This window comes from Suncus etruscus, chromosome 2, assembly GCF_024139225.1.
Source record: "Suncus etruscus isolate mSunEtr1 chromosome 2, mSunEtr1.pri.cur, whole genome shotgun sequence".
Taxonomy (NCBI): domain Eukaryota; kingdom Metazoa; phylum Chordata; class Mammalia; order Eulipotyphla; family Soricidae; genus Suncus; species Suncus etruscus.
The window spans coordinates 134,129,882-134,143,174 of record NC_064849.1 but is presented as its reverse complement, the minus strand read 5'-3'; the positions used below and the strand labels follow the sequence as shown (position 1 = coordinate 134,143,174).

Genomic DNA, 13,293 nt, shown 5'->3' with positions numbered 1-13,293 from the left:
CGCCTGCAGTCCCCGCGCTTCGGTTACGCGCAGGCCGCTCCGCGCAGCTTTGGCGGCTACCCGGAGCGTCGGGGAAGTGGTCCACGCAGCTAGGAAAGAACCGCTACCGCTGTTGCCCCGATTCACTCACACGAATGTGTGTATGTGTGTGTGTGCGCGCACACACACTGTGTATGCCTGGGGTGGGGAGGGCTGTAGGAGAAGAGGAGGAGGAGGAAGAGGAGGAGGAAGCAAAACTGCCCTAGAGTTCGCTTTGTCAACTCCTTTGTCTCCTTCCTCAGTCCCTGTCACACACACACACACACACACACACACACACACACACAGCTAAGACACACACACACACACACACACACACACACACACTTCCTCTTGCATCTGCTCTCAGGCAGCATTTCCAGTGTTTTGTGTAAGTCAATTGGACGGCGAACAAAAAAAGCCATTTGTTCGGTATTATTTAAAACAGACTTCATAGGGCCACCCTTTTGTGGAAGCTTTATTTGCACTAAATGAATAATCTTAATTGCATCACTCTCGAATTAAAAATCAATGTTAATCAAGTTGAGAGTAGTAAATATCAGTTTTCATTGTGCCTGGGTAGAGGGCATTTTTCTTGTGTTGCAAATAAAAATACAAGTCAAATAACTTTAAAGGGGCATTATGTTCTGCTACAAATACAATTGAAACGGATTGTTTAGGAGCACATCAGAAGTGGTACAGAATTTTGCACTTAATTTCCTCAGTTATCATTTACAATAAGAACCTCTGGGCTTGACAGCCAAGTCTAAACAGTAGTAAATTAGTACAAATTTATACTGATTTTACTCTAATAATCGTAATAAAAGCTTATAGATTTGGCACTAATTACATAAATGCCTAATGATCTTGAAAATTACTCTGGTTAGAAATATATTACTAATCTAAACTTTGTTGTTGGCTGGCTCTGAAAAATCAGAACATTAGAAATGGTTCGCTTCACTTGTGCAAAGCACTTTAAATTGTTCAAGTAGTTTAACATATTCAAGAGGAAAATAAAGAGCATTTCACTTTATTTACAGCCTTAAGCGGAGTTGGGAGCCAAGTTGAACTTAGAAACTTTAACTCAAAGAGCCGTGCTAAGGGCCAGGATAGGAGCGTGCGTCCGGCGAAGGAGCGGTAGGCGAGCGGGCGAGTAGGGAACTGAGCTCAGGAACTACCGCACGCGGGTCTTGCAAGCTGATTTAGGATCCAGGAACCCCTTGGGAGGGGAGGAGGATCGGTTGTTGAGTGCCCAAGGACTGTCCAGGCATTGGAACTCAGTTGACCTGAGGTGCTGCCAGAGCCTAAATCCTAGGCGAAGGCCGGCGAGGCGGAGGCCCGCGGGTTGGCAGAGAAGTCTGGGCTCGGTGTGGAGGTTGCAGCGTGGCCCTTAGTGTGGCGGGGATTGGGGGGGCCCCCCGGCCGGCCTCAGGCCAAATTCGCCCGGAGCTTGCGGATAGGGGGCGACTCCTGGGTCACGCGGGGGTCATGTACTGCTCTGGACCTTGCCCTGCCTCGGCCTCTGGAAGATGCCAGATCAGAGAGCCTGAAATGCATCTTTGCAGCTTGCAGAGCGCGACTCGGAAAAGGCAGGGGTGCCTGGAGAAAATCGCAGCAGAGAACTAAGTGCAGCCGGGCCCAAAGTACCGGGCCAGGCCGAAGCCGCTGCTGTAGGCTTGGCTGCGGCTGGAGCAGAAGCGGCCAGGGCTGCCACCGCCTCTTCCGGGCGGGCGGGCGGGCGGGCGCGGGCGGGCGGGCGGGCGGAGTGGGGGACTCTCCGGGCGCTGACATTTGCAGGCTGCCCTCCTGATTGGTCCCCTCGCCGAGCTGCTCACGGGTTCATTCAACTGTTAAGCACCTCCCCGTCTCTCTAAAGGACATTATAATGCAAGAAGCCCCCTTTTTAACCACAAACCGAATTTTCTTTCATTTAGGTGATCTATATATATCTATATCGTATAGCTTATAGCTTATATCTATTTTAAATAACTTAAAGCCGCTAAAATTTGGGGGGGAACAGCTTTCGCCCTGGAGCGGTGCGCGATGCTGTCTCACGCCGACCTCCTGGACGCCAGGCTAGGTGAGTGCGCGCCTCTCGCCCGGGCAGCCAGGGAAGCCCGGGCAGGAAATTGTCAATTTGTTCCTTATTTTACCTTAATGCGCCCTAAATGGACTAATTTCTTTAAAAGTAATTGTGCTGCATTAAACTTTAATTTGATTTAACATCGTCTTAAAAAAAATCTATGGAATATGTAGATCTAAAAGCGGGACTTGGGAAATGTTGATACTTTTTTGTTTCTCTTATTTTCTCTTCCCCCTCCCCCTTTATTATTATTTTTTTTGAACGGCAATTTGCGCTGTGGTAATTTGTTTGGAGGTGTTGCTCTTTCTCTCTTGCCTTTCTGTTTGCCTTTATTTGGATTTCTTCCTTCCTTTCCTCCCTCTTTTCTCTCTTTCCCTCACTTTCGTGTCTCCTGCTCGTCGAAATATGATTGGATTTGTAAATAAATGGCAAAGAAGAAAACGCCGCAATAGAAGCGGATTTGTTAAATGTGCTCATTGGGGGAAAAAAAAGAAAAAGAAAAAGGAGAAAACCCAAATCCATCTGCCCAGGCATCCCCGCCTGCAGAGGACTCGGCAATGCCAGTGGCTGTGCCTAAACGCTCCTTTTATTTTTCCGGAAAGAAAAGTTGCATTCTCTAAAGTTTGATTCAAGGTTTGGTCTTGAGTTTCCTAAATGCGGTCTAGATGTTAGCTCCTGGGTTTCGGTATTGGGAATCTTTGGTGAGGGATGCGATTCCATTCCCCAAACCCTTTCTCTGATTTGAGGGGGGAGGCGGAGCTGATTTCGGGTTGATTTCCGGGGGTGGCAGACTCGGACACTTAATTCATCTTCCAAAAGTGAGAGGGGATGATCGGCCGAGTCCGAAGGTTGAGTTATCAGATTGCTGCTTAAGCGCAGGTAGGGCCGCCCCTAGGAATCGTTCCTTTCTTCTACTTTATTATTTTTTTTATTCTTCTCCTTCTTCCTATATTTATTTATTTATTTATTACTATTTTTAACCCTCTGACCAAGGCTTTGCCCTGGAGCGCTGGGCATGTTTATTGCACCGACTGGGAATATTTCGTACTTAATAAGAGATGCAAGAACAAGCTGTTTTCCCTCGGGATCCCGCTGCAGAGAACGGGGCAAAGAACTGGGAGTAACTGCAGCCGGTCCGTCCAAATCCTGGGGTCCCCAGCTCAGCCTCGGGACAGTTTTTAGCCATGGGGCGAACGTAGGTGCGGAGGAAACAGGGCCCTTGATTGCAGGAGAATCGTGTGGCTTTGGAGGGCGCATGGGGGACGTTTCTCCTGGTGATCGCCCAGAAAGTAGTGACCCCCTTGCTTCCTTCCTCAGGTATGAAAGATGCCGCCGAGCTTCTGGGCCACCGGGAGGCGGTGAAGTGTAGGCTGGGCGTGGGGGGCTCCGACCCCGGGGGCCATCCGGGGGACTTGGCTCCCAATTCCGACCCCGTGGAGGGAGCCACTCTGCTGCCCGGGGAGGACATCACCACCGTGGGTTCGACGCCGGCCTCGCTGGCGGTGAGCGCCAAGGACCCCGACAAGCAGCCGGGCCCCCAGGGCGGGCCGAACCCTAGCCAAGCCGGCCAGCAGCAGGGCCAACAGAAGCAGAAGCGCCACCGGACGCGCTTCACCCCGGCACAGCTCAACGAGCTGGAGAGGAGCTTCGCCAAGACCCACTACCCCGACATCTTCATGCGCGAGGAGCTGGCGTTGCGTATCGGGCTCACCGAGTCCCGCGTGCAGGTACCGGGGCGCGGGCAGAGCGCAAGCTGGGGATGACAAGCGCGGGCGCTCCTCGCCGCTGCAGCACCTACATTTCAGGGTCCAGTTAGTTTGGGTTCGTATCTCCCCGCTCCCCACCCACGAGACTCTCCCGGGGGGTAGTCTAGCCACAGAAATCCCTCAAAGGCCGGCCCGTGCAGTTTAGCCGTGGGGCTGCGGCCACCCGGGAGAGGAGGCCACGCTGCGCCCAGGCTCACGGTAATGCCAAGAACCGCGTTGCCAGCCGAGGAGTGGAGAAGAAAGAGGCACGCAAGAAAATACAGCGTGGAAAGGGAGATAATAAGCATAATAATGAGCACCTTAAAAGAAAACAAAACCCCACACTTAGATTTTACAGTGTAATCTTACTCACTTAAATGTCACCTCCCTCTCCCGTCGCTTTCAAGGCGAGAATATCCCTAGCTTTGATGTTTGTAAAGCCCCACCAAGCTCTTTGGTGGTTATGGTTTCATTGCTGGGATCTGACCATAACCAGTGAACCCCGGTTTTCCCGTAAGGAATCGGGTGCGGGTACGGTGGTGGTAGTGGGGAGGCTAATGGCTTTCTGTTCTAGATAGTCAATCTGAAGAAAGGGCAGGAAAGATTGACAGGGGGTAGAATAAATCATTTCTGATCCCTTGCTCTCCTTCAGTCGGCTTCCAAGTTGTAAAATATATAGAAAATCACACTTCGGGCTTTTTTGAAAACTAGTGAATAAAGGTATAAGTCCAACGAAACCCCTCGCTTTCCTAAAACAATGAACAAAATTACTGCAAACATGTTATATGCCCGTGCTGAAGGTAAGATTCCAAGACAATTATTTTGTCTTGAGCTATCCAAGGTGCTGACTTTTTTCTGTCAGTTATCTTGGGTGTAAACTTTACCAATTAAGTTTAAAGATGTAAAGATGTAAAGTTTCTTTACATTCAGTCTATGAAGGAAGAGTCTGTGTGTACGTAATCACAACGTTGAATATTTCTGTCTTTACTTGGCCCTTTAAGGATATCCCAAGCATAGGAAGCAAAATGAAATAAAATAATGATAGTCTTTATTAGCCAGAAAAATAATGGAGTTTCTGTTCTAAATAGTTGAAAAATGAAATTCACTGGGGAATCAGGTGGTCAAAGTGGTAAAGTAATATTCAGTGTATAATATAGGTGAACGTTTTCACTCAATTTAAATCTGGGTTATTTCCTTAGTGAACTCTGAAAGCCCTGAACCGTGGGCCATTGAAATTAAGCCCAAATGAGTACTATTTGCATTATGCCGATATATTTTATTACTTAGCTTTACAATTGTTTTCACCAGCATTTATTTTTAAATATGAAGTTGGGCTTAAATGCTTTTTTTTTTTTAGAAACATACCATTTCAATACATCCATCGCTGGTAATAATGATAATCCTGGCATGTTAAAATATTATAGATTCAAAATCCATAAATTTTCTTTTTGTTCCCCAAGAGAAATACTATCAAACAATTTTTGTTAAGGAATAGAATGCCGTTGCCCAACCTAGACATACTGGTAATTAGTTTAAATTAAAATAGAACTTAGAATTACAAATAAAATGTAATTGGACAACTGATTTTATGAAAAAAGAAAACGAGGTCTATTAAACTTTATTAGGTCTTCCAAAGGTTAATAGCAGTGGTTCTTTTAATAGAAAAAGTTGTAAATGAAATGAAATATAAACTATGTAATAGAAACAGTTATTTTCAAAAAGTACACAAAATAATATTCGAGGAGAAAGAGACAAAGTACTTTAATTGTTGTAGCATTATGTTCAACCAAAGATAATAGCTTGAGGCTGCTGATAGGAACAATTTAATAGAATGGCAATTTCAATATTTTTTAAAATAATGTTTCATAGTTTAAAAAGTAATCAGATCAACATAACCTTCTTAATTAACATTTCAAAATGATTAACATTATGTAATGTAATGCAAAAATAATTTATGGAAAATGTATTTACTTCACAATTCACTGTACCATTGCTCCTTGACCAAATTCAAATTAAATAGTAATTGGTTTATGTTCTTATATGATGAGTACTTCATAGTTTTCTTTATAGTTCACAGATTGCCACACATTCATTTCAGTATGTGGGCCACTGCACTGATTAAAAATGATCTAAACATTCAATTTATTGCAATTGTATGTTTTAAAGGATGTTTTTTGATTCTGGACTAAATGATCCAACCTGCTTATTTTTCAGCTGTACCTGGTATATATCATACATTCAAGTATTTATTAAAGCACCTCTACTCACAAGGAGGCCAATTCCATATCTGATATTGCTCCCCTTTTCTGGCTAGTGTAATAAAACCATTCCTTTTATAGCATGCCATTATTAGAAACCAATTTCAGAATTATTTATAACCTGGAATGGCTTATTAAGCAGCAATGCGAGAATCATGCAAATTATGCGATCAAATGCAATATAATAAGCATAATCATTAGTCTCTAGCACGGATTAATTAACTTTCAATATTTTATTTACATAAAAACCAAATCAGTGAAATAACTTCTGCACAGTCAGGCTTGCCTTTCAATATTTTATACGAACAAAAATAATGTGCTGTAATTCCATTGACCGTGTCCCCCAGAATGGCCCTGTCACCTGCCACATCTTAATAGGGGGACAAGCTGAGAGTATTTTCTAGTTTTCTAATGGAATGAGAAATTGCATTTTCTTCCTCTCCCAGCACTATTAAAGTGTAATGAATTCGGCCCAGAGTTCACGGCTGGCTGATCGAAATGAACCTGAGATCTAGGCTTTAATATAGCTCCCCAGATTTCCTCCCAAATCTTCACATTAATCATTTGCTGGATTCCAATGAGATCTTCATAAAGCGTTTGCTTTGAGGGGGAAAAAGTAATATTCTCTTTGGCTCTTTCTTTTTCTATTTCAGAGCCATTTATAGGTGGGGGATTAAACGGGCTATATATTTTAAAATACATTTACAGTATGTCTATATTACTGTAACAGCAGATATCATGAAAGTGGATTTTTAAATTCCAACCTCCATTAGATTCTCACTGTTGTATTAAGCATTTTCTGAGAAGAGCTGCATTTCAAACTGAGTACAAAGTTGGCCTGTGGCTGCGGTTAATATATTTCCTGGAGTTGTCATTTGTGCATCCTCAAAATCTCCCTTAGGTTTTGCCTGCATTTTAATCCGTCATGCTCTAGTTTTCAAGTGGAAACATTCACATTTTAAAAACATATGCATTATAGCTTGGAATGGCGGTGCTTAGACCCATGCAGATTTCCCCCACAGCCCCAGTAAGCCATGAAACATAAAAAATTTTGTAGCCATCATTTGACTGCTAACCCTCAAAAATAATTGAGCACAATTTTTTGATTATTCCTAGATTTAGTTCTTGTAACAGCTATTTTTTCCACCTGTGCCTGAGCAGATCTTAGATTTAGAAGCCTTTCCAGAAATCCTATTTTCTAGTGAAATTCTATAGAGCAATCCTATTTCTTGCCCCACTCAGAACTCCCCCCTCCAGAACTCTCCCCCCCCACCCCCACCCAGTTCTACCATACCTTTTCTCTGCTGCTACCCAAACATTACAATCTTCCTGGATTTACTGACATGTGCAGGGGTTAGGAACCAGGTCTTTAATTCAAAGATACCTTTCAACATTTATCTGGGTGTGATGTCTGAGGATGGTTAGGACATGGGCACTGTCCCTGTCTATAGTGTGCATCTCCATTCAGTTCAGTGGTAGGTAGGACAAAGTGACCTGTGGCCAAAGGTCCTCATTTTGCTTTTCTGGGTTCCTGTGGGTTGCTCTCCACCACTTACAGCTCAATTCAAGCAGGCTGCATTGATCCCATTCACCATCATCAGCCCTGCAGGCTCATTAACCCGCCATGCCACCAGTACTTGGGTTAGCAGGGACATCTGGCTTCTTAACTCAGGCCTGATAAATAGGGCAGAAATGTGAGGAATTGGGTAAAAACTGAGGAAAGATAAAGTGGCAGGTAATGGTACAGGTGTGGTAAGTGAGCTAGAACCCAGAGGTGAAGGTGAATTCTAGATTGCAAAGCCACTCCCACTCAAGTGTAGAGTTGTCTTGCTTGTTAGAGGGGTGTGAACACACATACACACACACACACACACACACACACACTCACACACTCACACACCTTTGTACACAGCTGACTTTCTGAGACCAAGGACAGGTATGTCCATGCTCATGATACATTAGCATGCAGAATAAACACTAAATATTCTGGTTTAACAAATGAACACAATTTTAGCCATGAATATGATGGTCAAATTCAGTGGTCTTGACTAAACTCACAGAGAAAACTGAATCATCAGTACTTGAGCAGTGTTCCACGTCATTTTTATCTATGTATAATAACCCTACAGCAGACTACATATTAAGTTACAAACCAGCCAAACAGGCATGTGGCTTTTTCTTTCTTTCTTTTTTTTATTTTAAAGATCAAACTCAAACAGGAGGAGATTAGAATCTATTTTGGTCAGACAGCTTACTTGCTATTTTTCAGGAAGATGGTTTCTTCTCCTTTGGGAACAAATTTGACATATTCTAGACAAATTTGTCTGGTAAAGTCTGAAAATGCAAAGTCAGTATTATAAAAAAAAAGCACAAGAAGACTTATTTTCATATGAAATATATTTTATCCAAAACATATCTTTTAAAAAAAGACACCTGGGTTTAAATACGTCTAAAACATATGCATAAGAAGTGACACTTTTACTTTGTAGTGGTCTGAAAACTGGCTGTTTAATAGATGAAATGGGAAGGAGGAGCGAGAGGAGTAGAGGACTTATTATTTGGGGTCTTTAGTGAGATTCTGTTAAAAATAAGTTCGAAGACCCCAAGGACCAGGCTCTTTTGGCAGCAGATTCCAACATCCCGACATGGTTCAGACAAAGGTGCCTTTGGAGGGCTTTGGGGAGAGGCACGGGAATTTTTGGCAATTCTGCCTGTTGCCGTCTGCGCAATCGGAATCCTCGTGGCGCTGGCCCAGACCACACTCTGTGGCTCAGTGGCACTTGCTATCCGACACAGATCACTATACCAGCCTCCTGGCTCTGTCATCCGTGGCATTCAGGGGTTTTCCTTTGTCTGATTTTAAACTGGTGGTGTCATCCACGACCCTTCATCAATTTCCAAATTTCTGAAGACTCTACACCCGCTCTGCGTTACTGGGCAAGCTATCAAGAAGACACAGAGGTGCTCAGCTTTATCTTCATCTGTACACCCGTGGGTTCCGCTTTGACACACGCAAATCCGGGCTTCTGTCTCCGCTGCGCACCAGCAAAGGCCCGCGTGAGTGCAGAAGCGCGGGCATTGCCGCACGCTGTGGTACCAGGGCACCGTGCGTAATAGTCACCATCTCTCTGGATTCAGGGTGTCCGCACAGGGTTGGGTACCAGGTGCACAGATGGAAGAGGTGACAGAGACTCAGGTTTTCTTTCGATGGGTGCAAATCGGGCCCGGGCTTCATGGATAGATCTGACTTGGGTTTTGGGGAGGCTCAGGCTTGACCCATACTCCGACACAGCCCACTAACAGCTCCCCACGTCTCTCCCGCCTCTCCGCTCCAGGTCTGGTTCCAGAACCGGCGCGCTAAGTGGAAGAAGCGCAAGAAGACGACCAACGTGTTCCGCGCGCCCGGCACGCTGCTGCCCACGCCGGGCCTGCCGCAGTTCCCGTCGGCCGCTGCCGCCGCCGCCGCGGCCATGGGCGACAGCCTGTGCTCTTTCCACGCCAACGACACCCGCTGGGCGGCTGCCGCCATGCCGGGCGTGTCCCAGCTGCCGCTGCCCCCGGCGCTGGGCAGGCAGCAGGCCATGGCACAGTCGCTGTCCCAGTGCAGCCTGGCCGCCGGGCCGCCGCCCAACTCCATGGGCCTGTCCAACAGCTTGGCGGGCTCCAACGGCGCGGGGCTGCAGTCGCACCTCTACCAGCCCGCCTTCCCCGGCATGGTGCCCGCCTCTCTCCCCGGCCCCAGCAACGTCTCCGGCTCGCCCCAGCTCTGCAGCTCCCCGGACAGCAGCGACGTGTGGCGGGGCACGAGCATCGCCTCCCTCCGCCGCAAGGCGCTAGAGCACACAGTCTCCATGAGCTTCACCTAATCGCCGCCGCGCCCAGCCGCTCCGTGCCCCGGGCCGCCCCGCCGGGGCCGCCCGCCGCCCTCCCCGCGCGTGCCCGGGTCCCCGCTCCCCGCTCCGGCTCCTGCCCGGGCGCTCTGCCCCGACCCGACCGACCCGACCCCGGCGCCCCGCCCGGTCCCGACCTGGCCTTCGCCGCGTCTCGTTTTGTCCTCTTCACTCCCTCCCCACCTACTCGGGCCCACCCGCCGCCTGATTTCGCTCGCCCGGGATCCCCGCTTCCTTCGCCTTCCCTGTAACCCCCAGATCCTCTTTCCTTCTCCTTCCCGCTCCAAGTTCTCCTCCCCCCCAACCCCCGGGCCTCGTCTCCAGCGCGTCCCCCATCCTGCCCTGTCATCTCCAGCCACCCGGCTAGAGCAACTGGAGCGCCCGGGCCCTCCGACCTGCGGCGGCCCCATTCACACCTTCAGCACTACGCCTACGACCCCCCTCGCCGCCGCCGCCACCCACTTGGGTCCCTTCTCCCCTCCTCCCGCACCCTTGCCCCAAAACCTCCTTCCTTCCCGCCATTTTACTTACCAGGGAGTCGACTCAGGATCTGAAATCAGACACCAATGGACTGGTTTGTGGGCAGAAACACATCACTCGCACTCTGGCTCACTCGCAAACCCTACACACACACGCGCGCACACACATTTACACACACGCAGTGCATCTAGGTCACACACAGACGTGTTCAAGGGACAGCACAATGTTAGGGACTTTTTTGTCTTAAAGGAGGACAAGCCTCTGCTACCAACCGTCTCATCTGAGAGCCCAACTGATGTAGTCATTGGATTTATCCTCGTATTATTGTTTCTCTAAACTCCTCTCTTTACCTACCCTGGCCCTGTTCACCCAGTTTCACATCCGTGCATACCTCTATTGGCTTGCCACAGAACGCTTTATTATTTGATCTTATTTTGATTTCTTTCATGAGGGTATGGAAGGGAAGGCTTCTCAGGAGGGACATGGATTAGGTGGCTGGAATAGATTAAGGCAGGCAGGCGACGAAGAAGAGGTGATCCTACCCGTTTTGATAAGTAAGGAAGAACAAAATAGGCAAGCAAGAAAAGCAGTCCTTTTTGTAAAAGCAAAGCCACATTCCTTGACTGGAGCTTTCAGGACTAGGGTTTGTCTGCTTTCTTTTCTGTTTCTCTCTCCTCACTGCTCTGTGCCCTTGGTTGTTTTGTGGTCGTCCTGTCGTCCCTCGTGCGCCGCGTGGCCTAAGCTGGCCACTGATGGGTGTACTTGGGCATCTACAACCCTGCAACTTTGTACAGAGAAACACAATCAGCTCTTTCTGCATGTGCTGGTCAAATCCAAACCCAGAGAACAGAAGCGCTTTCGAAGAATGAACATGTGAAATAGGATGTTTTGTGTAGATAAAGCATTCTTGTTACATACTGGTCAATTTGTGATATGATTTAACTTATTGTCTGTGCTTATTTATGGAATTTGTTTTCTTAATAAATGTTTGAGCTAATATAAAGCATATTATTTGACGTTTCCGGACAAGTTTATATCAACTTAAATGTAAATGGATAAAATAAAATCATTTTCAGTATGTGATACGGAGAATCATGGGTGTTGGTGTGACTTCAAACCATGGGACGGGGAGAAATTCGTGCTAGAAATGCTCAATTGGGTCTCAACTGGCTGAATCAGGGTCTTTGGGATGTGACTGCCTTTCAGAAGGGTTGGATTCAGCTACCTAGATGTACAGCAATTCAGGCTGTGCACGCCCTACACCATGTCAACCTTGGGCAGCCTGGATTTTCTGGTCCAAAGGGCAGAATTGAGAAGGTTAGACTTCTCACTCCACTCTGAAGCATCCTGAGACTTTCAGAGGTCCTGGTATTATTCACTGGAGATGGGCCTTGGGGGTGAGAATGTGAATGTTGGTTAGTGGCTCTATAGTTGATAACTGCTGTGGTAAACATTTTTTTTTTTAGAAAAAAACTAAAGGCTCAGGGAAGCTGTGGGTGGGAGAAAGGCCTATGGTGAAGGATGTGAGCACAGAGCCCTTGGAATTGCCCCCAGATAGGAAAGAACTGGGCTCTTTCCTCCAAGAGCCAGCTGGATGGGATTAAGGGTGGTGGGCCTCTTTGTCTCCAAAGATCCTGCCATGGTTTCAGCTACCAGAGACCTTCCTTAGGAGGGGCAAATCACAATGTCTCTTCAAGAGTGTTGAGGACAACCAGGTTGAAGTGGGTACCTTGCAGCCTGGACCTTGCTAGGAAGTCGGGCTTTCTCAGGTGTCCACACTTGGTGCAAGCTCACCTGGAGGTTAGCCATGTGCCTGGCAGGTATTTCCCTCACACCTGCTAGGCGTCTGATGGGGAAGGCTGCTTTTAGCTTGGCTGCATTGGCTTTTGCATAGGAGGGGAATCAATAGTGCAGGCTTCCTTTGGAACACTAGCCAAAATCAATCCTGTGGTTTGAAATTTATTAATGGTCATTATAGGTATCGAGATCGCACCCCCTTTTCCATGGGAAGGTTTCACATTTGGTGGTTCTTACAGAGTAAACCTTAAAAAAAAAAGAAAAAAAAAGACCTTGCACTAATCTACCTGCTCTGTGCTACAGGTGAATTTTAGCAGCTGTTGTAATTGTAATTAAGAACACAAAGGAATCTCCACCAAGGTGTGGACAAAAAGGGTATGATTTTCTATAATAATGAAAAATCACATGGTCACAGTACCCTGGGTATTTTAGAGGTAAAATTGGTGGTTATCCCTCTAGTATTTCAATTCTATATTTTAAAGAATTGTTTTTGATATAGTATTAAAAAGTTAAGGAAGAAAAAATATGCTTACTTGAGAGTTTCACATTAAGATGAACATTTCTATATTGTGGAATTCACAATCAAATTTAGCATCCCATTAATCAAATTTCTAAGCTATCATTAGATAAAAAAGATTTTCTTGTATGTTACATTTTTTCCTATTCTTCCTTGTCTTAGGCTAGAGCACTGTTAAATATTTTTTTAATCGTGAATATTGTAATCTTAAGTCACATTTAAGAAATCAGTACAAATCACAGATTGCTTCACCAGTGAGCATGGAAGGTTGTTTACAAGGATGCTAATTTTACAGTCTTTTTTATGCTGCTATAAAGCATAACTTTATGATGTAGGAATGTAATAAAAGGATGCTAAATGGAATCTTTAAAAATTGTATTTCTTAAAGGCAAGGGAAATGGGATCTTTCATTTGAAAAAAAAAAAAAAAACCACAAAAAATCAGGCCAGCTCGGAACACTGATGAGAAGTTACAAATCAACTAAAGTGATAGATGCTCTCAAAGC

The 13,293-nt window shown here is 46.2% G+C and overlaps 1 protein-coding gene across 1 annotated transcript; it reads left to right on the top strand.

Moving 5' to 3' along the window:
• The first annotated feature begins 2,061 nt into the window (after positions 1-2,061).
• Positions 2,062-9,970, top strand: OTP (orthopedia homeobox). Its single transcript, XM_049766252.1, has 3 exons — positions 2,062-2,098; positions 3,419-3,828; positions 9,440-9,970. Exons 1-3 carry the CDS (start codon positions 2,062-2,064, stop codon positions 9,968-9,970), a joined length of 978 nt encoding a protein of 325 aa, XP_049622209.1.
• Positions 9,971-13,293: the final 3,323 nt, after the last annotated feature.